Below are 26,740 nucleotides of genomic sequence, written 5' to 3'. Positions count from 1 at the left end.
AAATGTACCATTATTCTGTATCTGTTCCTCAACTGAGGGACATCTGGGTTGTTTTCAGATTCTGGCTATTACAAATAAAGCTGCTACAAACATGGTTGTACAAATGTCCTTGTTGTATACTTGAGCATCTTTTGGATATACACCTATGAATGGTATAGCTCTATATTGAGGAAGCACTATTCCTAATTTTCTGAGAAAGTGCCAGATTGTTTTCCAAAGAGGTTTTACAAGTTTACATTCTCACCAAAAATGGAGGAGGATTCCCCTTTCTCCACAACCTCTCCAGCATGTTGTCACTTGAATTTTTGATCTTAGCCATTCTGATGGGTATAAGGTGAAATCTCAGGGTCATTTTGATTTTCATTTCCCTGATGGCTAAGAATGTTGAGCATTTCTTTAAGTGTTTTTCTGCCATTTGCTAACCTTCTATTGAGAATTCTCTGTTTATCTCTGTACTCCATTTTTTAATTGAATTACTTGATTTGTTGCTATTTAACTTCTTGAGTTATTTATATATTCTGGACATTAGCTCTCTGTCAGATACAGGGTTGGTGAAGATCCTTTCCCAATCTGTATGCTGTTGTTTTGTTCTGAAGACAGTGTCCTTTGCTTTACAGAAGCTTTTCAGTTTCACAAGGGCCCATTTGTTGATTGTTGATCTTAGAGGCTGTGCTGTTGGTATTCTGTTCAGGAAGTTGTCTCCTGTGCCAACAAATTCAAGGCACTTCCTCACTTTTTCTTCTAACAGATTTAGTGTGTCTGGTTTTATATTGAAGTCTTTGATCCACTTGGACTTTAGTTTTGTGCAGGGTGATAAGTATTGATTTATTTGTATATTTCTACATGTAGATATCCAGTTAGACCAGAATCATTTGTTGAAGATGCTATCTTTTTTCCATTGTATGGTATTGTCATCTTTGTCAAAAATCAGTTGTCCATAATTGTATGGATTTATTTCTGGGTCTTCTATTTGATTCCATTGATCCACCATTCTGTTTCTATGCCTGTACCAGGCAGTTTTTAATTACTATTGTTCTATAATATAGCTTGAGATCAAGGATGGAGATACGTCCAGAAGATCTTTTATTGTAGAGGATGGTTTTAGCGATTCTTGCTTTCTTATTATTCCATATGAAGTTGAGAATTTTTCTTTCAAGTTTTGTAAAGAATTTTGTTGGTAATTTGCATTGAATCTGTAATTTTGGTAAGATGGCCATTTTTACTATGTTAATCCTACTGACCCATGAGAATGGGAAATCTTTCTATCTTCTGATATTTTCTATTTCTTTCTTCAAAGACTTAAAGTTTTTTTCATACATGTCTTTGACTTGCTTGGTTAGAGTCACATGAAGGAACTTTATATCCTTTATGGCTATTGTGAAGGGTGTTGTTTACCTAATTTCTTTCTCAGCCCATTTGTCTTTCGTTTACAGAAGGGCTACTGATTTTGTTTTCTCTCTCTCTCTCTCTCTCTCTCTCTCTCTCTCTCTCTCTCTCTCTTTGACTTAATTTTGTTTTTAACCACTTTGCTGAAGGTGTTTATCAGCTGTAGGAGTTCCCTGGTAGAGTTTTTGGGGTCACTCATGTATGCTATCCTATCATCTGCAAATTGTGATACTTTGACCTCTTCCTTTCTGAACTGAATTCTCTTGTTCTCCTTTGTCTTACTGCTCTATCAAGGACTTCAAGAACTATGTTGAAGAGATATGGAGAGAGTGGCAGCCTTGTCTTGTCCCTGATTTCAGTGGGATTGCTTTAAGTTTCTCTCCGTTCAGTTTGATGTTGGCTATAGGCTTGCTGTATATTGTTTTCACTATGTTTAGGTATGTGCTTTGTATCCTTGATCTCTCCAGGACTTTAAACATAAACGAATGTTGGATTTTGTCAAATGCTTTTTCAGAATCTAAGGAGATTATCATGTGTTTTTTTTTTCTTTCAGTTTGTTTATATGGTGAATTCCATTGATGGATTTTCATATATTGATCACCCCTCCACACCTGAGATGAAGCCGACTTGGTCATGTAGATTATTTCTATGATGTGTTATTGTATATGGTTTGCAAGTATTTTGTTGAGTTATTTTTGCATTAGTGTTCATAAGGATGATTGGCCTGAAATTATCTTTCTTTGTTGGGTCTTTGTGAGGTGTAAGTATCAAGGTGACTATGGCTTCATAGAATGAGTTTGTTAATGTTCCTTCTGTTTCAATTTTGTGGAATACTTTGAAGAGTATAGGTGTTAGCTCTTCTTTGAAGAATTAGAATTCTACACTGAAACCATCTGGTCCTGGGCATTTTTTTGGAAGGGAGACTTTTGATGACAGCTTCTATTTCCTTAGTGAATATAGGACTATTTAATTTTATTTACCTGGTTTTAATTCAGCTTTAGTAAGTGGAATCGATCAAGAAACTTCTCCATTTCATTTAGATTTTCAAATTTTGTGGCATACAGGCTTTTGAAGTAAGATCTAATGGTTGTTTGAATTTCCTCAGTGTCTGTTGTTATGTCCCCCTTTTCATTTCTGATTTTGTTAATTTGGATAGAGTCTCTCTGCCTTTTAGTTTGGCTAAGGGTTTGCCTATCTTTTTGATTTTCCCAAAGAACCAGCTCTTGGTTTCATTGAGTCTTTGAATTGTTTTATTTGTTTCTAATTTATTGAGTTCAGTCCTGAGTTTGATTATTTCCAGCCATCTACTCCTCTTGGGTATGTCTGCTTCTTACGTTGCTTGAATGAGATTATTCTAATTTCTTCTGGAAAGCCCTTAATACTATGAACTTTCTTCTTAGCACTGCTTTTATTGTGTCCAATAAGTTTTGGTATGCTGTGACTTCATTTTCATTGTATTCTAGTAAGGCTTTAATTTCTTTCTTTATTTCTTCCTTAACCCAGATGTTACTGAGTAGCGAGTTGTTCAGTTTCCATGTGTGTAGGCATCTTGCTATTTCTGTTGTTGTTGAGGTCCAGCTTTAGTCCATGATGGTCAGATAGGATACAAGGGATTATTGCAATCTTCTTGTATCTGTTGAGGTTTGCTTTGAGTATATGGTCTATTTTGGAGAAGGTTCCAAGAGGTGCTGAGAAAAAGGTAGTTTTTTAAATGAAAAGTTCTGTAGATCTCTTTAGGTCCATTTGATTCATGACCTCTGTTAGAGTCATTGTTTCTTTGTTTAATTTCTGTTTTGTTGACCTGTCCTTTGTTGAGAGTGGAGTATTGAAGTCTCTCACTATTAATGTGTGGGGATCTACGTGTGGTTTAAGTATTATTAATATTTCTTTTACAAATATAGTACCCTTGTATCTGTGGCATAGATGTCAGAACTATGATGTCTTCTTGCTGGAGTTTTCTTTTGATGGATATGAAATAACCTTCCCCATATCTTTTGATTAATTTTGATTGAAAGTCTATTTCATTAGATATTAAAATGGCTATTCCTGCTTGCTTATTTGGTCCATTTGCTTGGAAAACTGTCTTCCAGCCCTTTACTCTCAGGTAATGTCTATCTTTGTGACTTAGGTGTGTTTCTTGTATGCAACAGATTGTTGGCTCTTGTTCACATATCTATTCTGTTAGTCTGTGTCTTTTTATTGAAGAGTAGAGTCCGTTGATGTTGAGGGAGATTAATGAACAGTGGCTATTAGATACTTTGATTTTGCTGTTGCTTGTGGCAGTGTGTTTGTGTACTTGGCTACTTTTAGTTTTGCTGTAATGAGGTTAATTGTTTTCTGTGTTTTCCTGAATGTAGTTAGTTTTCCTGGGTTCTATTTTTCCTTCTAGTATCTTCTGTAATGCTGGATTTGTGGGTAGGTATTGTTTAAATTTTTTTGTTGTTGTTGTTGAAAATCTTGTTTTCTCCATCTATAAGGACTGAGAGTTGGAGTTTGCTGGGTATAGTAGCCTGGGCTACCATCTGTGTTCTCTTAGGGTCTGCATGATATGCATTTAGGCCCATCTAGCTTTCATAGTCTCTGTTGAGAAGTCAGGTGTGAGTCTGATGAGTTTGCTATTATATGTTACTTGACCTTTTTCCCTTGTAGCTTTTAGTATTTTTTATTTGTTCTGTATACTTACTGTTTCGATTATTATGTGGCAGGAGGATTTTCTTTTCTGGTGTAATCTATTACGTGCTCTGTAGGCCTCTTGTATGCTTATAGGCCACCTCCTTTAAATTGGGAAAATTTTCTTCTATGACCTTGTTGAAAATATTTTCTGGACCTTTGAGACATGAATCTTCTTTCTCCTCTATTCCTATTATTCTTAGGTTTTGTCTTTTTATGTTGTCTTGGATTTCTTAGATGGTTTGTGTCACGGATTTTTTAGATTTAACATTTTCTTTGACAGATATATCGATTTCTTCCATTGTATCTTTCACATCTGAGATTCTTTCTTCGATCTCTTTTTTTTAATTTTATTTTTTCTTATCAGTTACATTTTATTAACTCTGTATCCCAGCTGTATCCCGCTCCCTCATTCTCTCCCAATCCCATCCTCCCTCCCTCATCTCTACCCTGCCCCTTTCCAAGTCCACTGATGGGGGGGCTCCTCCCCATTTATCTGATTCTGTTTTATCAGGTATCTTCAGGACTGGCTGCAAAGTCCTCCTCTGTGGCCTAACAGGACTGCTCCTCTCTTGGGGGGTGAAGAGGTCAAAGAGCCAGCCATTGAGTTCCTATTAGAAATAGTCCTTGTTCCCCTCACTATTGGAAAACAATTGGTTACTGAGCTACCACGGGCTACATCTGAGCAGAGGTTCTAGGTTATATCCATACATGGTCCTTGGTTGAATGTCAGTCTCAGGAAAGACCCTGTGCCCAGATATATTTGGTCCTTGTGGAGCTCCTATCTTTTCCCCATCATACTAACTCCCCTTCTTTCATATGATTCCCTGTACTCTGCCGAAGGTTTGGTTATGTCTTTGTATCTGCTTTGAAAACACTGCTAGTTAGAGTCTTTCAGATGCCTTCAGTAGACTCCTGTCATACGTTCAATGCACATCCCATCTGTCTTTCTAAATGAGGATTGATCATCTTACCCCATGTCCGCTCTCTTGATTATCTTTTTTAGGTGTATAGATTTCATTATGTTTATCATATCTTATAGGTCTATATAAGTGAGTATATACTGTGTTTGTCTTTCTCCTTCTGAGACATTTCACTCAGAATGATCTTTTCTAGATCCCACCATTTGCCTTGAGGAAGCACTATTCCTAATTGTCTGAGGTATCTCCATCCCTGATCTCAAGCTGTACTACAGAGCAATAGTAATAAAAACTGCATGGTATTGGCATAAAAACCGAAAGGAGGATCAATGGAAACAAATAGAAGACCCAGAAATAAACCCACACACCTATGAATACTCGATTTTTGACAAAGAAGCCAAAACCATTCAATGGAAAAAAGACAGCATCTTCAACAAATGGTGCTGGTCCAACTGGATGTCTACATGCAGAAAAATGAAAATAGATGCATATTTATCACCCTGCACAAAACTAAAGTCCAAGTGGATCAAAGACCTCAACATAAAACCAGATACGCTAAATCTGTTAGAAGAAAAAGTGGGGAACAGCCTAGAACTCATTGGCACAGGAGACAACTTCCTGAACAGAACACCAACAGCACAGGCTCTAAGAGCAACAATCAATAAATGGGACCTCATGAAATTGAAAAGCTTCTGTAAAGCAAAGGACACCGTCATCAAAACAAAACGACTGCCTACAGATTGGGAAAGGATCTTCACTAACCCTTTATCTGACAGAGGACTAATATCCAGTATATACAAAGAACTAAAGAAGCTGAAAAGCAGCAAACCAAGTAATCCAATTAAAAAATGGGGAACAGAGCTAAAGAGAGAATTCTCTGTAGAGGAATATCGAATGGCAGAGAAACACTTAAAGAAATGCTCAACCTCATTAGTCATCAGGGAAATGCAAATCAAAACGACCCTGAGATTTCACCTCACACCCATCAGAATGGCCAAGATGAAAAACTCAAGTGATAACACATGCTGGAGAGGTTGTGGAGAAAGGGGAACCCTCCTCCACTGCTGGTGGGAATGTAAACTGGTACAACCACTTTGGAAATCTATCTGGCACTTTCTTCCATCTCTTATAGTCTGTTGGTTATGCTTACCTCTGTAGTTCCTGTTTTCTTTCCTAAGTTCTTCTCCATGATTTACTCCATTTTTGTTTACTTTAATTTTTCCAATTCTATCTTGAAAGGTTTTGTTGATTTCCTTCACCTGTGTGACTGTATTTTCATGTTTTTCCTTTGTTTGAATATTTCTCCGTTTCTCTTATTTCTTTCAGTTATTTAATTATTTCTTCTCTGAAGGCTGCAAACTGTTTGTCTGGGTCTTCCTGTATTTCTTTACAAATGGTCCTAACCTGTTTGACTTTATCTTCCTCCATTTCTTTACACATTTTATTTGTTTCCTCCATTATCCTCTTCATAAGCATATATGTAAGGTCATCTTCTTCAATTTCAGTAATGATAGGGTGTCCAGAGCTGCTTGCCTCTGGATAACTGGGTTCTGGAGGTGCCATATTGCTTTGGCTTTTGTTGATTTTGCTTTCACTCTGGCCTCTAGCCACCTGGCTGTCTCAGGTGTTGGCGGTTAGTTTCTTGTGCCTGGTGCCTGCTGGAATCCTGGTGTGGGGAGGACCCCCTTGGCAGGATGATAGTTTTCCACATGGAGGTCTCCTCAGCTTTTTTGGTATGGTCACTGATTGGTTGGTGTTTCTCAAGAATTGCCACAGCTCACCTCCGGCATATGGACCTGTGTGGTGACTGTGGCAGTTGGTAGTCAGGGCTGGGGAGGGTGGTTGTCTTCCCCCCAGGAGAAATCCTGGAGACAGCTGCCCTGCCACTGGGTTTCTTGTTATAAATTTAGTGAGCTGCTGCTGCTGCTCTTACACTGTGCTTTCTGGGTATAGCTCTTTTGATGAACCAGGGAGCCCTGCTGTTTGGTCAGTTTAGATGGAGGTACCGGTTGTTCCTTGGAGCAGCATCTGGGGCTGATCCATGGATCCAGGCTCCTTTAGGTTTGAGGTTGGAGCATTGTGCTCCAGTACCCAAGCAGTAATTAGTGACAGCTGAGCACAGCACTCATGCCAGGGAAACCCAGTCTCTGGTGTTGTGGGGCCCACAGTTCAGTCTGGGATGGTGATCAGAACACTCAGTCATGTGGCTCTGTGCTGGCAACAGAGTGCCTGCCGGGACCAGAACTCTCTAGGGTTTAGATGGGTGACCTGAGAATGGACCCGATTACTTCTCACACCATGGGGTTTCCTCTCACGTGGGAAACACAACTGTTAGTGTTTTAGGGCCCAGAGTTCAATCTGTTGGTCTCTGTGCAGTCATTGCTGTCCTGCTTCTCAGACACAGTGTCCTCCTGGCACAGCCATCTTGGATCCTCCCCATTTAATTCTTTAAATGTTCCATTACCTTGGAATAGTTACATATCTAAGCTGTCCCTAGTGTGTTTTATATTATTATTCTGATAAACATACCGGTAGCAAATTCTCCTGAAGTCTGTAACTCCCTAACCATAAACTTTCATCCATATTTATGGAAAAATTTATTTTATATACGACAATAGTTAAGGCAAAACTCTGTAACTTGTCAAAACACTGGAAACAAGTGACTGTTGATTCCTCAGCACTAAACCAGAAATTGTTAACATTTATTTCAAGGCCTATTTGTAAAGTAAATGACACAGTAGATTTCTCTTCCTGTCAGAAAATTCTGTTAGTATTTTTAGATTTCCCTTTTGTTTATGCCTATGTTCAGGAAGAAAATCTGCATGCTTTGTGGTGTAGATAAAACGTAAAAGTGCTTGTTTCTTCATTGTGACAATGATAACTAGGTGATGAGAAGCAGCCTCATGGTTTAGTACATGAGCTTTCTTGCAAGCCAAGAAAGATTATTTTGTCCACTTCAGATATGAAAGGACTCTCCAGTAGAAACGGGAATGAATAGAACTGGATATTTTGAACAAATAAAAGATAACAAGGATAATAGCAAACCAGAGACTGAAATGATTGCTAACTATCCAAGTCAAAATAAAAATTCTTAAATCTATTCCATCCACTCCACAGCAGAGGAGTTCTCGAAATTGCCAAAGGAGCAAAAATCTGATTGGCTGGAGACAGATTTCTTTTCTTGATCCAGTCAAGGAATCTTTTGCTTAGATTCTAAAATATGATGATTGAAGAGATGCTATGCAGGGTATTTCCCATGATTAAACAGAGAAGATTCAACTTCAAGACTTTTATTTCCTCGACTGAGTTGCCCTGCATATTCTGAGATGTACAGCCAAGTTCTCATGCCACTACTGATTTTGCTGTAGCAACTAACCTAAAATCAATGTGAGTTTTATACTTTTGTTGACTTAGCTAAAAATATTCTTGTCCAACCTCTTATTTTCTGATTTCCCTGTTGAAGACCAAGTGACTTAAGTACTCACACCGCCTGAAGTATTTCATAGAAGATCATGGAGTGGAGTCAAACTCACTTTTGTTAATATTCAAATAAAACTACTTCCTCTTTCTCTGTCTTTATCTTTTGTGGTATTTCTATTGCAGAATAGCTGACTTTATCAGATATAGTTTTGTATGAATGAAATGGATATCATGAAAATGGAAGAGGGAATGCACACTAAAATCCAACATATTCCAAAAGAATAAAAATAATCATTGTTTTTAGAATCCCCTTCTTCTCCTTGAGGTTATACAATGTCATTTGAGCTTAACATTCTTTACTAGGTTGCTGAGTGATGCAAACCACTGAGTAGCTATCGTTTTCTTGTTGAAACATTCAGAAAGCATATCTGTCATCTCTGGTCACCATGATGACAAGAACACAGAAGAGAAACTAAGCAGAAACTATACTCTTCTGTGTGACATCATATTGAGATCTTAGCATACATAGCCTAAAGTACACAATCTTGATAAGTATGGGATTAACATCGTGAATTGGATGTTGTTGAAATTAACTTTTGCTTAAAAATTTGATGGTAAGTAAGAAAATAGGTCATGGTAGCTGACAAATTGAGAAGTCAAAATGCATTTGGTAGACTGTGACCTATAACGGAGAACAGATGACACATTTGAGTTTTTTTTTTTCCTCTCCCAGGAAAATAAAAAGGTGATAATATTAAATAAAATTAGTGATGCATTTGAAAACAAGTTGAGCTCTACAAAGATAACAGAAATTCTATAAACTGGCCATCCTCCATTATATTATGCATCTCTTAAAAGCAACACAGAGGAATAGACATGAGTCAATATAGTTCTGAAAATGTTGATATCCAAGAAATTAATTAAAAAGCAAAATGCAATTTTCATCTTTATTAAAATGGAACATGTCAGTACTTTGATGGAAAAAGCAATTTTTATTTCATGGAAGTGTAATTTATAAGCTAGCATAGCTGTAATATAAATCATCAAACTTTTCTGCCTGATTTAAAGAATATTTAGGTATATATACAACAATATTAAAAGATTTCCCACATTTAAGTTTGCTTTGTTAATATTCTTATGTATAAAACTATACTAAGACACAAAACCTTACGCATACTACAAAGTTTTATGGTTTAGAAAGTGAGTTTTCTAAACACTCTTTCGTCAAGATTTATGAAGCTTAATATAAAAATCTCCATAGAAAACACAAGCCTCTCTTGTAAGCTGAGTTTTCTGCAGAATATGTGAGCCGATCTCTGAAGGGTTAGAGTCTAGGGAGCTGAAGGCCCCTCGTTGGACCTCGGCCTCATCCGCTGCAGCATGGAATACCCAGCCCGTCTCAGTTTATTATTTCCCTGAATTAGGACACAGGAGTGAGCAGTAGGAAAGGTTGGTAGCGTAGCCTTTGAAAACAAGATGGTTTGATTCGTATCTACTTCAGATGTCCAAAGTACTGCAATGACAGAAGGAGAGAAACAGACAGAGAGCATGAGAAAGGAGACCACACTGCGCAGGGCCGATGTGTGCGCCTGGTACTGACTGACGTCTCTATATCCTTTGGCATTGTGCTGCACGTTATTCAGATGTCTGCACAGGGCGAAGATGAGCAGGAGAAAAGCTGTCAGGGACACAGAGAAGGAGATGAACATAAATATAAAAGTTTTGTAATAAAGAAACCTAAAGAACTGTGGGAATGTTCTTGCTATGGAAATGCAAGATGTATTTCTTCTAGATTCATCAATCTTGATATCGATGCTGGCATTTATCATTAGGGTATTTACAAACAAAAGGAGCAGCGACAGTAACAGTGGCCCTGAAACCACATTTTTACATCTCCACTTTAGGTAGACAAACATACTGTTAGAGAAAATAGCCATCTTGAGAATATAAAAGATGCTGAGGTAAGTAGCCAGCCAGGCGTTGAAATGACTGGTCACAGTTCAGATAATATAATTATTATTTTTTTATTTTTTATTTAACTTTTATTAATTACACTTTATTCATTTTGTATCACTCCATAAGCCCCTCTCTCCTCCCCTCCCGGTCCCACCCTCTCCCCCCCTTTCTGCATGACTAAGATCAGAAAGAAGTAGAGGAGGACCTCCCCTATCAGTGGACTTGGGGAGGGGCATGCATGAAGATAATATAATTCTTACCATACATTCTTGTAATCTAAGAAACTGGATATACTATAGAAATCCACCAGTCTAAAAATATTATCCAGCGCATAGAGATTCTAGAGGTGACCAGGGCAGTAAGGATCTGATCCACTGAAGAGATCTTTCTTCTCTTGACCCAATCCATGATGCTCACCACAGCTATAAATCCATTCCCCAAACTATGAATTCCATAATGAAAATGATTGTAAGTGTGATCATCAGCTCCATACCCATTCTCCTTAAGACAATGTCCCAATACCAGTTTTCTTTAATGATTCCTTTGAATTTATCTAAAATGCTGCAAATATCTGATTTACAAAAATTCAACAATATTCTCAAAGTTTAAAAGGGATTCTGCAAAGCAGCCAAGGATATACTTTGTACATTATTTTCACAGGTCACCTGACTTTATCCACATTCTCTGTCCTAACAATAACAGCTCAGTCTTTTGTCACCAATGATGACACTACATTCTAACCTGCTGCAAGTAAATAAATCTGAGCACATTTGCAAGCCGAAGTGCTTATTCCCATTGGCATCGTAGCTAACTTGTCCTCTCCTCTTTGGGGCATTAACAGTACTAACAATATACTACTTTTTGAGCACTGATCTTCTGTTAGAGCTTGAAAACAGACCGAAAGATCAGATATAAATACACACTCAACACTCAAAAAGTTACAAGCTATTTAATGCATTATTTCTTATAAACTCAGTAATGAAAAACAACATTTTAACATTTTACTGTTTATAAAAACATATTCTTTCCCTTTCTTTCTTTTCTCTCTCTCCTCTTTCATACACACACACACACACACACACACACACACGCACATATACACAAAAGAATTTTCCAGTAACATATATTATTTGTATTAAAATTAATTATTATTAAAATTAAATAATCTGTATTAATAGCACACATAGCAAATATGCGCATCATGTTTGAATCGTGTGGATGATGAGCAACAGAACAAGAAAATTTGAACACAGGGAACTTCGCAGAGACTCATACTCCAACCAAGTACCATGCATGAAGATAACCTAGAACCCCTGCACAGATGTAGCCCATGGCAGTTCAGTGTCCAAGTGGGTTACCTAGTAATGGGAAGAGGGACTGCCTCTGACATGAACTGATTGGCCTGCTCTTTGATCACCTCCCCCTGAGGGGGGAGCAGCCTTACCAGGCCACAGAAGAGGACAATGCACCCCACTTCTGATGAGAACTGATAGTCTAAGATCAGAAAGAAGGAGAGGAAGACCTCCCCTATCAGTGGACTTGGGGAGGGGCATGCATGCAGGAAGGGGAGGGATGGTGGGATCGGGAGGGGAGGAGGGAGGGGCTTATGGGGGGATACAAAATGAATAAAGTGTAATTAATAATAATAATAATAAAATTAAAAAAAAAGAATTTGGTTAATACACTTTCCTTAACATATCATTAAATACAGGAAGTCAATAAACTTGAAGTTCTTCATCTGTGCCTGTGAATGCAGGAGGGAACATGTCCATTGTCTCAGGAAGCAGATATTGAAAGGAATGAGTTCATCCACACAGTAAGAATCATTAACCTCTGGATCCTCCTTGCCCGGATGACACTTTCTCCTATCAGGATAAGAGATATTCTGATTTTATCTACTCCTCTGTGCGTTCTCATATGTCATTTTAATAACATTCAGTACTTCCTATTCTTCTCTCAAAGCCATTTTATTCTACACATATTTATATAATGAGAAACTTGATTATCCTTTATTCACAGGAATAGATTTGCTCACGATAGGAAATAACAACTTTAAACAAAAACACAGAGTTCACCCCCCGCCAGGCCTCCTTAAGAGCACCAGTGAATGTAAAATTCACTTGCATAAAATGATATAGGAATTGGATCAAATATACTAAGTACATCTAATATTAAAATTTAATACAATCCATATATATATATATATATATATATATATGTATGATCTTATATATTCCATGTCTCCACATGTGGAATAAAAGGTAATTAAAGGTAATTAGAAGATTATTGAGCTGAGCGTTTCTGATAATTGTATACTTTAAAGACCTACTTGTAGCTGTTATTCACATTTTTATTTCTCCTTTAAATTTTCTTAATTAGATTAATGAATTATTTTTTCAAAATCATCTACTCATCAACAAATTTTGGTTTTTGAGTTAATTATTATATACTTGTTAATATTTATTATTTATATACACATAATATGTAACATATTATTTCTCTTTCCCCAATCTTGTATTAAATCTATTTTCTTTAATCCCAAGAAAATGTTTTTCATGTCTTTAAATACCTTGTATCTGCATATTAAATCAGTTTATGCATAATAAGTTTGCTTATGCTTTTGTAGTCTAATACCAAGGCCAGCAGTACTGAATTCTGCTGAGGCCTCTGCTTCAGGCTTGGCCAGAAGCCACCTTTCTGCAGGCCCTTCTATGATGATCACCTATGCCTGGACTCCTGAGTTCTGTCCTCACTTCAAAAGAATAGCACTGCTATCGGTTTAAAGCCTCACCTGTATGTTCCCATCAAATATTAATTATCATCATCAAGGCCCTACCTTAGTGTTTAAATGATAACTTAAAAGATTTTGAAGTAAAGCAACTAATTTAATAACAGATGTAGTTACATCTGTTGTATTTACAATACTAATAATTACTAAGCATTAGTGTATAAGAAATAACCCCCATTCATGCTATTGAAAATGTATTAATTATTTAAATTCTAAGGATACAATAATTTAGTGTTTTTGTAGTCTTCAATGCTTTGAAAACAGAGATCACTTCTTTGACAAATGTGAATTATTGCTGAAGTTATTTTTGAAGTCACTTAATTCAGTTAGTTACTACTTTGGATATTAGTTATTATTACAGTATAGATAGTTTCTAAGTTTCAATTGATGTTTGTGAATTTTGCTTTTATTTCCTTAGATGAAAGGATGAGATTAGAGCCATATAAGAATACATGGCTTGAGCTGAGCCCAGAGCATTTCTTTCCCTGTTCTAAACTAGTCCTAGGCCTAGGTCTGGAACATTCTAGCCTTCGTACAAGCTAATATTCCACAAACCTGAATCTTGAAGTCTTCAGCTTCCAGTCTTTGTCTGCTAACCTAGGCCTAGAAAGGTTCAGCCTCTAAGATTTATTGCTGAATAAACACACTTTTCTTTTTTTTTTTCTTTTTTAATTCTTTATTAATTACACTTTATTCACTTTGTATCCCCCATGTGGTTCCCTCCCTCCTCCCATTCCAATCCCTCCCTTCCTCCACTCTCTGCATGCATGCCCCTCCCCAAGGCCACTGATAGGGGAGGTCTTCTTTTCCTTCCTTCTGATCCTAGTCAATTAGGTCTCATCAGGAATGGCTTCAGTATCTTCTTCTGTGGCTTGGTAATGCTGCTTCCCCCTCAGGGGGAGGTAATTAAAGAGCAGGCCAATCAGTTCGTGTCAGAGACAGTCCTTGTTCCAAAACACACTTTTCTAGTTCTTTCTGAACTCTGACTAGCTTGTTCAACTTAACTGTTCTGGCTCAAACTCCTCTCCAAGCTGACTGATTTAAACTGGCCTCAATTGGTTTCTCACTGAATTGCTATGCTTGGCTTCAAACTAACTCTGGCAGTTTGTTCCAGTCATCTGAATTCTTATTCTGTGGTTTCAACTGCTTCAACTGACCCTCCCTGCAAGAACTGCACAAATTGAACTAAATTCACAAAGGAATTCAATGTAACTCAGCTGTACTGGCTGAACTGCACTGTCTGAATTGGTTCAGCTCTGAACAGAGCTGAGCATGACTGAATTAAATTCTGCCTTGCTCCCCTTTAAGAAGCCTCTCCCTCCCATCTGTTCTTAGGAAAGCTGGACATATCCTATCTCTGACTCATTCTGTCAAATCTTTCTCTGATTCATCACATTGTCTTCCCTTTGATTAGACATCATTCTTTGGGATTAAAGGTATGTGCTAAAGGCATAGATGTACTCTAGCCAGAGAGATCAAAGATGTATATTAAGGGTATGTCTGTATTCCAGCCAGAAGGACTAAAGATGTGTGCCATTTCTGAATTACAGCTGGATATGAGATCACTTGCCAGAGCAGACATGTTGCTGGATTAAAATTCCTCTACTTATGTTTGATATTTTCAGATTTCCTTTAATACCTACACATAAGAGCATTTAGGTGGCATTGACTAGTAGAGACTGCACACACTAGGAAAATTAGCCTTGCTCCATTAATACTACTATTATCTACCATTCTAATAAACCAGTAAATCAGGAAAGATGATAAATAGTTAGGTATTAGAAATGAATGAAATAAATTTTTATATGTAGGTGATAGACTTTTCTAGCTGCAAATGACAAGAGAACATGATTAAAATATAAAGTAATAAGGACAATTGGGTAGGTCAGCTGACTTCTAACAAGAATACAAAGGAACAAAAAGAGTTATTCCTTATTCTAAGAATACTTTTGCAATATCACAAAGCAAAATACATAGAATATATCAAAAGCACAACTTTATATGTATTAGTATTACGTGTGATTTTTCTTTATGTTGTGCAAGCTGCTTCCTGGAGTTTTCTATGAAATTTAGAGTTCCTAACCTTTGGACCTGCAGCTCAGGCACCACAGCACAGTAAGCAAGGCTTGTCTTATAGTATTATTCTCCAGAGGTCAGGACACATTAAAGGACGGAAAGAAATGTAGCTGTCACAAAAGAAGTCATCAGATTGCTATCCCTTTCAATACTGAAGTGCAAATTGTTAGAGAAAGAAAATACAATAAAGTGGAAGGAAGCTGGTGATGGGTTGCAAAGCTTTGATGTGGGTTGCAGTGCTGATGTCTCTGCATCCTTTGGCACAGTGCCTCGTGCTCTTCAGACATCTCTGAAGGGAGACAGGGATTGGTGAGCAAAGAAAAGTGATCAGGAACACAATAAAGGGGATGAATTTGAAGATAAGGGTGGTGAATAAAACAATCCTGCAGAATTTTAGAAGTTGATTCAAATTAAAAGTGGAAGACATGGCTTTCTGGTCTATCCACTCAGTCAATACGAGTGCATAACAGTATGATATTTAAAACCAAGAGGACTGTGGGCAATAACAATGTCACTGAAAAGAACTCCTAAATAAACCTCTACTTTTGGTAGAGAAGAAGACAGTTCAAAAAAGTTCCTATTTTTAGAAAATAAAAGATGCTGACGCTGGTAGCCAGCCAGTTACTAACATGATTGGTTGTGATCCAGACAGCATAAATTATTTTTAAGTTTTTTTATTGTGTTTATCCAACAATACATCTGGATAAATTATAGCTAGCAAACAATCTAAAAGTTAACACTCATAGGGAAGTGATTCTGAAGAAATCCAAGGCTATGGGGCTCTGATCTGCTGCAGAGATCCCTCTTCTCTTGACCCAGTCCGTTATATTTACCAGAGCTATGAATGCATTCCCAAAACATCCAGTCATGAATTGCATAATTAAAATGATTACTAGTACACTCTTTTGGACACACTGATTCTCTTTAAAACAATGCCCTAATGTCATTTATAACTACTTAACATTTGTTACTTAATTTGTCTAAATTACTGATTTTTTTTTTAAAAAGTCATCCATGTTAAAGCTGACATACACAATATCAAACCAACCAAAAATCAGTATTATCTAGTTAGTCATTTTTTAATTGGTCGTGAAAATGTTCCATTTTCTCACAGAAGCCACCTGAACTTCACCCAGATTTGTTATGCCTAACATGCAGTAACCCATAATCCTCTTGTCAGATACTGAAAGGCACCCTGACCTCCACTTCCCTAACATTCAAGTAAAACAAAACAAAACAATCATTTACATTTACATTTTGTGGCTTTTTTTCTTTCTGAGTTTTGTGTTTTGACATTTCAAAAGTCCTCATAAATATGACAGCAAATCAGATGCCTCTGGTTTATGTTTCTGTGCATGGCGTTTCTTTGAATGGTTGAGAATTGGGTTTATAACATCAAATGTGTGCATGTTACTTAATGTTCTTCTTCTGTTCAATATATGTTCTTTATCCAATACTTTGAATTATTTCTCATATGCTTTGCGCACATGAACATGTCTGTGTGTGTATGTATGTATGTAGGAATGTATGTATGTATCCATCTCACACAAAAACACCCACACCCATGAATAAATATTCATTTGAACCAAAATTGCTTCTTTATCACTTTAATAATTTGGGTTATTCTCTGATTCATCTATATCTTACTGAAAGTTATGTTAGTGGTCAGGAAATTTTTTAACAATGGTTTCATGTTTATGTTGTAAGGTATTATATGGAGGCATTTAGTCAACTTGAACATTGTTGTCTAAACCTGTGAAAGCAGGAAGACAACTCTACTGTCAAGTGGAACATACATTTATGTGGATTAACTCATCAACCCTGCAAGAAAGAATATTTCTCATTCTCTACCTTCTCCTTGCCCAGAATGAACAGTGTTTAGATTTCATCCTTCTCTCCCCCATTCCATAACTCTGCAATAGAGAGCAAGGCAGGTATAAAAGAGTAGGCTGTCTGATCAGGTTTAGAGCTATGTTATAATGTAATGTACAACTGATCCTCTTCAAAGGATACCTAAAGGGAAAGCAGCAGCAGTATCCGCAGCAGGCTAAGCCACATGAGTCAGAGACCTATGCAGCAAAGATAATCTGTTCTGTGTTGGACAGTGCTGAACCAACTTCAGCCACCTGACTCAATCCTGACCAAAGCCTTAATGCAGTGTGTCTTGAAACGCTGTCACCAGTGGGCATATCTTGCTCAGTGGGTTTGCACTGTAGTTCATAGGGTTGATAGCTAAAAAACAAACAAACAGAAACATTATTTCCCAGCAACCTGGATGGTACATTCCATCATCCTGAGACCTACTTATCAGTAAGAAGCTTCTAGTTCAATTGGATATTGACTTAGCTAGTCTTATAGCCAACCTGCATAGTGTCTTTACAAATAGGGCTTTATTTTGTAGTTCTAGCAGGCAACAAAGAGGAATGGAAAGAGATTGCATTGTTTGGAGGGGCTTTGGGCTCATAGGATATATGCCATACTTGTCACTGAAATTTTTGTAAGGTAAACAATGGCTTCTAAGGTTGTTATTATACAACCATGCAGGATACCTAATTTCTATTGTTTTATTTTTTTCTTATATTTAATTAGCTTACAAAATAGTAGGGAAACTCCAGTTTCTGACTCATCTGTCCTGTCACCAGTATGTATTTTAGGCACCTTGGTCATGAATGTGGCAGTCACTGCATATGTTAAGTATTGAACTACATTATAATGTGACTGAATTATCATTCATATAATTATATCACATTCACATTATGATATAATTATATTATAATCATCTACATTCTACTTGTACATAAATACTTTTATTCTTTTTGTTACTCTGGATTCCCAATACATTAAAATGCCTCAAGAATTGGTATTTTTGCATGAAATTTATTAAGATATTTATAGTATTTTATGTTTTAATGTTAATTGCAATGATTTTTTTAAATTTGTAGTTCTATGGGGTCATGTGATCTGGCATTTTATTTTATTTGTTTCTTCAATATTTTAGCATTTTATTATAAAAAACTTTCCTTATTTTGACCTGTTTTATTCTTCAGTATATTTTTGAGACTATTTCTGATATTTTTCTCTCAGTGATTTTGTTATTGATGTAGAAAACACTCATTTTAAAAATATTTATTTTATATTTTTATAGCCATAACCACACCATTTCACCCTCTCTTTCCTCCTTCTAAAAACCTCCCATATACTTTTCCTTGCTCTTTTTCAAATTCATTGACTCTTTTTTTATTAATTGCATAATGTTACATGTATAGATGTCTGCAAGGCTGACTATTTGCCATTAAATAACCAGTTGATGTGCTCCTCTTTGGAGAAGACTATTTCTCCCATCCTCAGCATTCATTGGTTGCCTGTAGTTCCTTCTCTAGGGTTGAAAGACAGCCCTACTGTCTTTCCTTGGTTTCCTTTGGAATGTATTTACTATTGTAATTGCTCAGCTCATATCTATCATAAGCTTGTTTATAGGTTTTTAGAATTAAAGGTTCACATTCTTAGCCATCACATTAACTGCCAAGGAATTCAAAGCAGAGTTTGTTTTAGATTCTTGCTTACCCAAACAAGAACAAGTAGTTGTCTTATAAGATAACACATGAAGTTTGCTGAGCAGAATAAGAGGAACTTTTTAGTGACATTTTTTCCCATAAACTGATGTGATTTCAGACAGAGAGACTGGGCTAGCCAACTGCCAGCTGTTTTCATGTCCCATCTTTCAAGGGAGTGACTGTATTTTCTGCCAGAAGAGCAAATAAACCAGTGGTTATCAACCTTCCGAATGCTGTGACCTTTTAATACAAATCTTCCTGTTCTGATAGCCCCCACAACCATAAAATTATTTTGCTGCTACTTTATAACTGTAATTTTGCTGTTCTTAGAAATTGTGATGTAAATATCTGATATGCAGAATGTATGATATGTGATCCCTCAAGGGGGTCGTGATCCATAGGTTGAAAAGTGAAAAGCAAGAACAGCTCCAACAATCTGAAGAGTGTCAGAATAGCTAAGTGACTCAATCTTATCTCTCAGTGGAGAAAAATAAAGGTGACTATCTTGAACATACATTGCTGAGAATAATATGCACCAATATAGTTAATCGCTGCTCAAACAACAAGCACAGTAGTTCTTATTTTCCTCTACATAAGCCTGAATTAATCATAATATTCTATGAGTATATTAAGCTTCTCATACTATAAGAAAAATCTGTAGAAATTGAGGAAGACAAAACTTGATGAAGTCATGTTGTTCTAGCCATTAATGTAGTTCTCTAATACCATGAACTCACTGTCAAAATTCCACAAGTAATTTGTGCACTGCTAGAATTACAGTGATGAGTTAATTTAGGCAGAAAGAAAAGTCACCAAGCTTAATTCCCTGGTTATGACATATTTTGTGGCTGAAATTTTTACCAGTGTTTGGATTTTAGATGTGTCTGTGTACACTGAGGTTATCATTTCCTTTTACTTCCTGTGACCAGTGCTAATCAAAAACGCAATGCGGTCTGCTAAAGGAGAAATGTCATGACATTTTTAATGAAAAAAATACAGTTATTCCCTGAACAGTACAAAATAAGCAATAATATATTGCATTGCCTTTTCACTGGAAGAAATCCTTCAGATACAGGTGGAAGCAATGCTAGATTCTTATTTGCTAGTATGTAAATGAAGTTGTATTCTCTTGCAGATTTTACACATCTTTGACTTGCTTATGTTCCACAGGATTTGGTTTTATCAAGTTTGCATGACAGCTAGTAAAATGTTTAAATGTAACATAATCATTTATGGGGAGTGATAACCAGGTCCACAGCATCATATAAAGTTATATCATTTTGATTGAACTGTAATTCCAGAAAATAAAGTAAGTTGTTTCTTCTTTAAAAAAATATTTATTAAATACACTTTATTCACTTTGTATCCCCCCTGTAGTTCCCTCCCTCTTCCCTTCCCAATCCCTTCCTCCCTTCTCTGAAAGTATGCCTCACCCCAAGTCCACTGATAAGGGAGGTCTTCTTTTCCTTCCTTCTGATCCTAGTCTATTAGGTATCATCAGAAGTGGCTGCATTGTCTTCCTTTGTGGCCTGGTAATGCTGCTCCCCCCTCAAGGGGAGGTGATTAAAGAGCAGGCCAATCAGTTCATGTGAGAGACAGTCCCTGTTCTTATTACAACAGAACCCACTTGGATACTGAACTGCCATAGGCTACATCTGTGCAGGGGTCTTAGGTTATCTCCATGCATGGTTCTTGGTTTGAATATCAGTCTCAGGAAAGAGACTGTGCTCAGATTTTTTGGTTCTTTTGCTCTCCTTCTGGGGTTCCTGTCCTCTTCAGATCTTACTGTTTCCCACTTCTTTCCTAAGACTCCATGCACTCTGCCCAAAGGTTGCCCATTTGTCTCAGCATCTACATTGATAGTCTGCAGGGCAGAGCCTTTCAGAGGTCCTCTGTGTCAGGCTCCTGACTTGTTCCCTCTTTTCTCCTTCTTCTGATATCCATCCTCTTTCCCTTTCTGGATAGGGATTGAGCATTTTAGCCAGTGTCCTCCCTCTTGATTAGTTTCTTTAGGTGTACAGATTTTAGTAGGTTTATCCTATATTATATGTCTATATGAGTGAGTATATACCGTGTGTGTCTTTCTGCTTCTGGGATAGCTCACTCAGGATGATCTTTTCTAGATCCCACCATTTACCTGCAAATTTCATGATTTCCTTGTTTTGTTTTGTTTTGTTTTTTAATTGCTGAGTAATATTCCATTGTGTAGCTATACCACAATTTCTGTATCCATTCTTCAGTTGAGGGGCATCTGGGGTGTTTCCAGGTTCTAGCTATTACAAATAAAGCTGCTACAAACATGGTTGAGCAAATGTCCTCGTTGTATACTTGAGCATCTTTTGGATATATGCCTAGTTTATCAGGTATCTTCATGACTGGCTGCAAAGTCCTCCTCTGTGGCCTAGTAAGGCTGCTCCTCCCTCAGGGAGCCTGGGGGGGGGGAGGTCAAAGAGCCTGCCACTGAGTTCATGTCAGAGACAGTCCCTGCTCTCCTTACTAGGGCATCCACTTGGATACTGAGCTAATTTCATTTTTATTGAAAATAGTTTTTATATAATTCTCATCAATGGTTTCTTTCTCTTGCCTCTTACAGGTGTTTCCCAGCTCCCCACTTATCCATTTTCTTATCTTCTTTCTCTCTCTCTCTTTAGAAGACAAACAGGCCAATAAACAAACAAACCAACAAGAATAAAACCAATCACATAGACAAACAAAGAAAAAGAAAAAAAACATGAGGAATACATATGTGAATACTCACACATATGCACATGGACACACACACAGGCAAATTCACACCATAGAAACACAAAATTAGAAACCTTAATAGGAAAAAAAATAAAATAAAAAGACAAGGAAACTAAACAATATGTGTATTAAAAAAGCATCCTTCTTACTGATGTTTAAAATTTCTGTTTAGTTAAAATATTCAGGTTAACTCTAGACATTCTGATATCTACTATAGCATTTCATTAGAATTGTATTAGACAAAAAAAATTCTTGGCTGCATTATCTATTTTTCTTGTTAATGCTCAAGAGTACACACATTTTAAATACATATATATGTTTTTATTTGTTTTCTCAGTTTATTCAACACAATTTAATAAATATGACATGCATTTGCAAGAAACTATCACCATTGCTACTGTGATGATTTATTTTTCACTATGTATTTATTACTAGGTTATATCAACTTTAGAGTTATATTTAGAGAGTTTTCTAATTATTTCCATCTGGTTAACATATCATCCCTACCAATAGTTGCATAAGATAATTAATATCTATCATTTCTCTGTATTGGTATAGTAGGAAAGAAGCCTTATAGAAAAGACCCTATCCAGAAGAGCCTAGAACTCATTGGCACAGGAGACAACTTCCTGAACAGAACACCAACAGCACAGGCTCTAAGATCAACAATCAATAAATGAGACCTCATGGAACTGAAAAACCTGGAACTTTAGCCATGCTTACTCCAAAGAAGCCAAAACTATACAATGGAAAAAAGACAGCATCTTCAACAAATGGTATAGGTCTACATGCAGAAAAATGCAAATAGATCCATATTTATCACCCTACATAAAACTAAAGTCCAAGTGGATCAAAGACCTCAACATAAAAACAGACACACTAAATCGGTTGGAAGAAAAAGTAGGGAAGAGCCTAGAACTCATTGACACAGGAGACAACTTCCTGAGCAGAACACGAACAGCACAGGCTCTAAGATCAACAATCAATAAATGGGACCTCATGAAACTGGAAAGCTTCTGTAAAGCAAAGAACACCCTCGACAGAACAAAATGACAGCCTACAGATTGGGAAAGGATCTTCACAAACCCTTTATATGACAGAGGGTTAATATCCAGAATATATAAAGAATTAAAGAAGTTAAAAAGCAACAAATCAAGCAATCCAATTAAAAAATAGGATACAGCCTCTGAAAGCCAGAAGAAGAAAACAGGAAACAAACTAGGAATCTACCACAGAGGGCCTCTGAAAGGCTCTGCCCTGCAGACTATCAAAGTAGATGCTGAGCCTAATGGCCAACTGTCGGGCAGAGTGAATGGAATTCTACGTAAGAAGTGGGAAATAGTAAGAGCTGGAGAGGACAGGAACTCCACAAGGAGAGCAACAGAACAAGAAAATTTGAACACAGGGAACTTCCCAGAGACTCATACTCCAACCAAGGACTATTCACGGAGATAACCTAGAACCCCTTCACAGATGTAGCCCATGGCAGTTCAGTGTCCAAGTGGGTTACCTAGTAATGGGAAGAAGGACTGCCTCTGACATAATCTGATTGGCCTGCTTGTTGATCACTTCCCCCTGAGGGGGGAGCAGCCTTACCAGGCCACAGAAAAGGACAATGCAGCCACTTTTGATGAGAACTGATAGACTAAGATCAGAAAGGAGAGGAGAATCTCCCCTATCAGTGGACTTGGGGAGGGGCATGCATGCAGAAAGGGGAGGGAGGGTGGGATCGGGAGGGGAGGAGGGAGGGGCTTATGGGGGATACAAAATGAATAAAGTGTAATTAATAAAAAATAAAAAAAGTTTAAAAAAACATAAAAAAAATTGGATACAGAGCTAAACAAAGATGATCAATCCTCAGTCAGAATGTCAGATGGGATGGACATTGGAAGAAAGAGAAAACAGGAAACAGGGCAGGAGCCTACCACAGAGGGCCTCTGAAAGACTCTACCCAGCAGTGTATCAAAGCAGATGCTGAGACTCAAATCCAAATTTTGGGCAGCGTGCAGGGAATCTTATGAAAGAACAGGGAGATAGGAAGACCTAGAGAGAATAGGAGCTCCTCAAGGAGAGCAACAGAACCAAAAAATCTGGCACAGGGGTCTTTTCTGAGGATGATACTCCAATGAAGGACCATTCATGGAGATTAACGAAATGATCTAGAACCTCTGCACAAATGTAGCCCATGGCAGCTCAGTCTCCAAGTGAGTTTCTTAGTAAGGGGAACAAGGACTGTCTCTGACATGAACTCAGTGGCTGGCTCTTTGATCACCTCCCCCTGAGAGGTGAGCAGCCTTACCAGGCCCATAGAGGAGGACAATGCAGCCAGTCCTAAGGAGACCTGATAAGCTAGGGTGAGGTGTAAGGGGAAGAGGACCTCCCCTATCAGTGGACTTGGAGAGGGGCTTGCGAGTAGATGAAGGAGGGAGGGTGGTATTGAGAATGAAGGAAGGAAGAGGCTACAGCTGGGATACAAAATGAATAAACTGTAATTAATTTAAAAAATAAAAATTTAATTTAAAAAAAAAGACTCACCAGAGGCTGGGAAAATGCAAATTGTGAAAATGCAAATTCATTAGAAAGAAGGGAGCTTAAAACTGAAAGGGATTATTTACTCTTAGAAATAAACCACTAAAGTATTACCCAGAACTAACACACAAAACATTGTACAACTTGGGTCAATGGTGGCTGGGATCCATTATGAAGTAGTAGTAGAACTTGATGGCATTACCTGTAGGACTGGTTTCATGGTTGAGCAAGCCATGGCAAGCAAAGGCATCCATTGCCTCTGCATCAGCTCCTGCTTCTAGGTTCCTGCCCTGCTTGAGTTCCTTCCTCGAATTCCTTCATTGATAAACAGTGACTTGGAAATATAAGCCACACAAACTGTTTTCCTCCCTAAGTTGCTTTGGTCATGGTGTTTTATCACAGCAATAGAAACCCTAACTAAGACAATGTGGGGATCAAACTCAGGGCTTCATTCTTTCTTAGGTAGTACTGTATCAACTAAACCACATTTCCCAGTTCATGACTTCTTTTTTATGCTAAAAAGATATGTATTTATTTGCCTAAAACACAGTTTAAGTGTGATCAGTTACTGTTACATTTTAAGCAATTTTAAAATATGGATCAGTTCTTTTTCACTATTGGAACAATGAAGGGAAAATATTTCTCAAGCAATTAAGTTTGATTACTTTTCCCTGCTATTCTTACTTGTTATTATTTTGCTTCTAATTTCTGAATTTCAATTTACCTCTGATAGTATCAAATTTATTCTAATATAAACCACAGGTGAACATTTATGTGACATTATTGGACTAATATGGACTGTATACATTAAGGAAATGTGTTTGTGTACAACTGTTAACATTACTATATTTGATCAAAGGAGAGATAACTACACAGTCATCCTAATAAATAGGAATACACTGTTGGTAACCATTAGCAGATATTTTATTAGAAAAGACAAGCATATAAATTGAGCAAGTGTTTGTCTCAAAGTGAGAGTCAGTCTTACACTTACTGGGAAGACAGGAAGAGACTTTTAACATACCAACAGAGAAAATGCTTATGACAATTACTTTATGTTTTGAATTTTTGAGCCATTTTATTATTCGACCGACTTGTCTAAAATAATAACAAATAATAATAATAAAGAAAGAAAATAAATTATTTAAAACATTATAAATAGTTATATGCAAATGACATGATGTTGTCCTACTTCCAAAAGACAAGACTGATGTAAAAAACAAAGTACAGAAAGATACACTTGAGGATTTTGCTCCTATTCATTAACTGTAAAACACTGCAGAAATGTCTGATATGTCTGTTATCTAATGCAGACTGGTAAATTTTGAAACAGGACACATGACAAAATATTTACAGGATTATTTACTAATAATAAACCTGGGTATTTACCACTATGGTTGATGTATATTTGGACAGGGCCATGTGAAAATTTTTGTGGAATATTCAGAAAGTAAAGAATAAAGAATATACAAAAGGCACAAATTTAGAAATTCAGTAATTTCTTGTGAACCTATTTTCCTCTCTAATATGCAGAGTGACACATAGAGAGGCCTAGACTCAGGGTTTTCACGTGTTTGCACCAGTACCTCAGCCACTGCGGTCCTGAAAGCAAGTCCTGTCGCAGCTTTCTGTGTCCCAAAATGAAGACACAGGAGTGAACAGAAGGGTAAATTGTCAAAGGAATCTTGGCAAACATGAGGGTCAGACTTTCAGACATATCAGATGTCAAAACTTCCACAACTAGAGACAGAAAGAAAGTAATGTAAAATAGGAAGGCGACCACAGTCTGCAAGGCTGTGATGTGGGCCATAGTCCAGACATCTCTGCATCCTTTTTTGTAATATTGCACCTTCTTGACATGTTTCCAAAGGGAGAAGATGAGGAGGAGGAAAGTATCAAGGATACGCCAAAGGGTACCAATATGAACATTAAACTTGGCAATAAAAGAAGCTTGGAAAACTCTCCAAAACTGCTTGAACTCAGATTGTTAGATGTGTTTCTTTTGGCTCCATCCACCCAAGCATCAATATGTTTGGTTACTAGAAGAATATTAAAACAAACAAAAGGACCAGTGACAGCACCAGTGCCACCAAAACCACCCTATTAGCTCTCCACTTTAGGTAGAGGAAAAGAGACTATAAAAACATTGCTATTTTGAGAAAATAAAAGATACTGAGGCTAGTAGCAAACCACATGCTGAAATGATTGCATATATTCCAAGCAATCTGGATCAGTCTTAATGTATTTCAGGTCATCAGAACGGGGGAAGACTGTGTAAAAACAAATGAATCTAGAAATAAAATCCACACCAGGGTGAGTCTGGAGATGGCCAGCGCAGTGAGGATCTGATCCACTGAAGGGACCTTTTTTCTCTTAACAAAATCCATGCAATTTACCAGAGCTATGAATCCATTTCCCAGGTTTCCAATGGAGAACTCCACAATGAAAATGATTGTCAGTATGTTCTGTAGAGCAGCATGCATTCTTAGGTGATCTCAAAGTCGGTTTCCATTGATGAATATTTCTTAGTGGATTTTTCTAAAACTCAGAAATATTCTGCATTAAAAAATGTATACGTACAATGTTAAAATAGAAAAAAAAAAGATTACTTGTGACTTACCTCTCAGTGTTAGCATGAAAATCTTGCATTTTCCCTCCAGCTTGGCTTAAATTCTTCCTAGTTCTGTGGCATAACA

The 26,740-nt window shown here is 37.1% G+C and overlaps 1 protein-coding gene and 2 pseudogenes across 1 annotated transcript; all 3 read right to left on the bottom strand.

Moving 5' to 3' along the window:
- Positions 1-9,727: 9,727 nt before the first annotated feature.
- Positions 9,728-10,411, bottom strand: LOC129679886 (taste receptor type 2 member 14-like; annotated as a pseudogene).
- A 4,971-nt stretch (positions 10,412-15,382) lies between these two features.
- Positions 15,383-24,298, bottom strand: LOC129679876 (taste receptor type 2 member 140-like). Its single transcript, XM_055611367.1, has 3 exons — positions 24,247-24,298; positions 15,990-16,138; positions 15,383-15,505 (listed from the first exon to the last, which is right to left on the bottom strand). The coding sequence occupies exons 1-3, from the start codon at positions 24,296-24,298 to the stop codon at positions 15,383-15,385; spliced, it is 324 nt and encodes a 107-aa protein (XP_055467342.1).
- A 1,268-nt stretch (positions 24,299-25,566) lies between these two features.
- LOC129679869 (taste receptor type 2 member 125-like) lies at positions 25,567-26,527 on the bottom strand (annotated as a pseudogene).
- Positions 26,528-26,740: the final 213 nt, after the last annotated feature.

The sequence above is a fragment of the Psammomys obesus genome, unplaced genomic scaffold (genome assembly GCF_907164565.1).
Source record: "Psammomys obesus unplaced genomic scaffold, mPsaObe1.curated_primary_1811, whole genome shotgun sequence".
NCBI classification, from domain to species: domain Eukaryota; kingdom Metazoa; phylum Chordata; class Mammalia; order Rodentia; family Muridae; genus Psammomys; species Psammomys obesus.
The sequence above is the reverse complement of the archived record's forward strand: the minus strand, read 5'-3'. Positions and strand labels throughout refer to the sequence as shown.

Bases quoted from the DNA above. Each gene is read 5' to 3' on its own strand.
- LOC129679876 (XM_055611367.1), bottom strand. From the start codon at position 24,298: ATGGATGCCTTTGCTTGCCATGGCTTGCTCAACCATGAAACCAGTCCT. The intron at 16,139-24,246 runs GTAATGCCATCA...ATTGTTTTAAAG, and splicing joins CCATGAAACCAGTCCTACAG to AGAATCAGTGTGTCCAAAAG. The intron at 15,506-15,989 runs GCCTTGGATTTC...GTCTCCCTTCAG, and splicing joins CAGCAGATCAGAGCCCCATA to AGATGTCTGAAGAGCACGAG.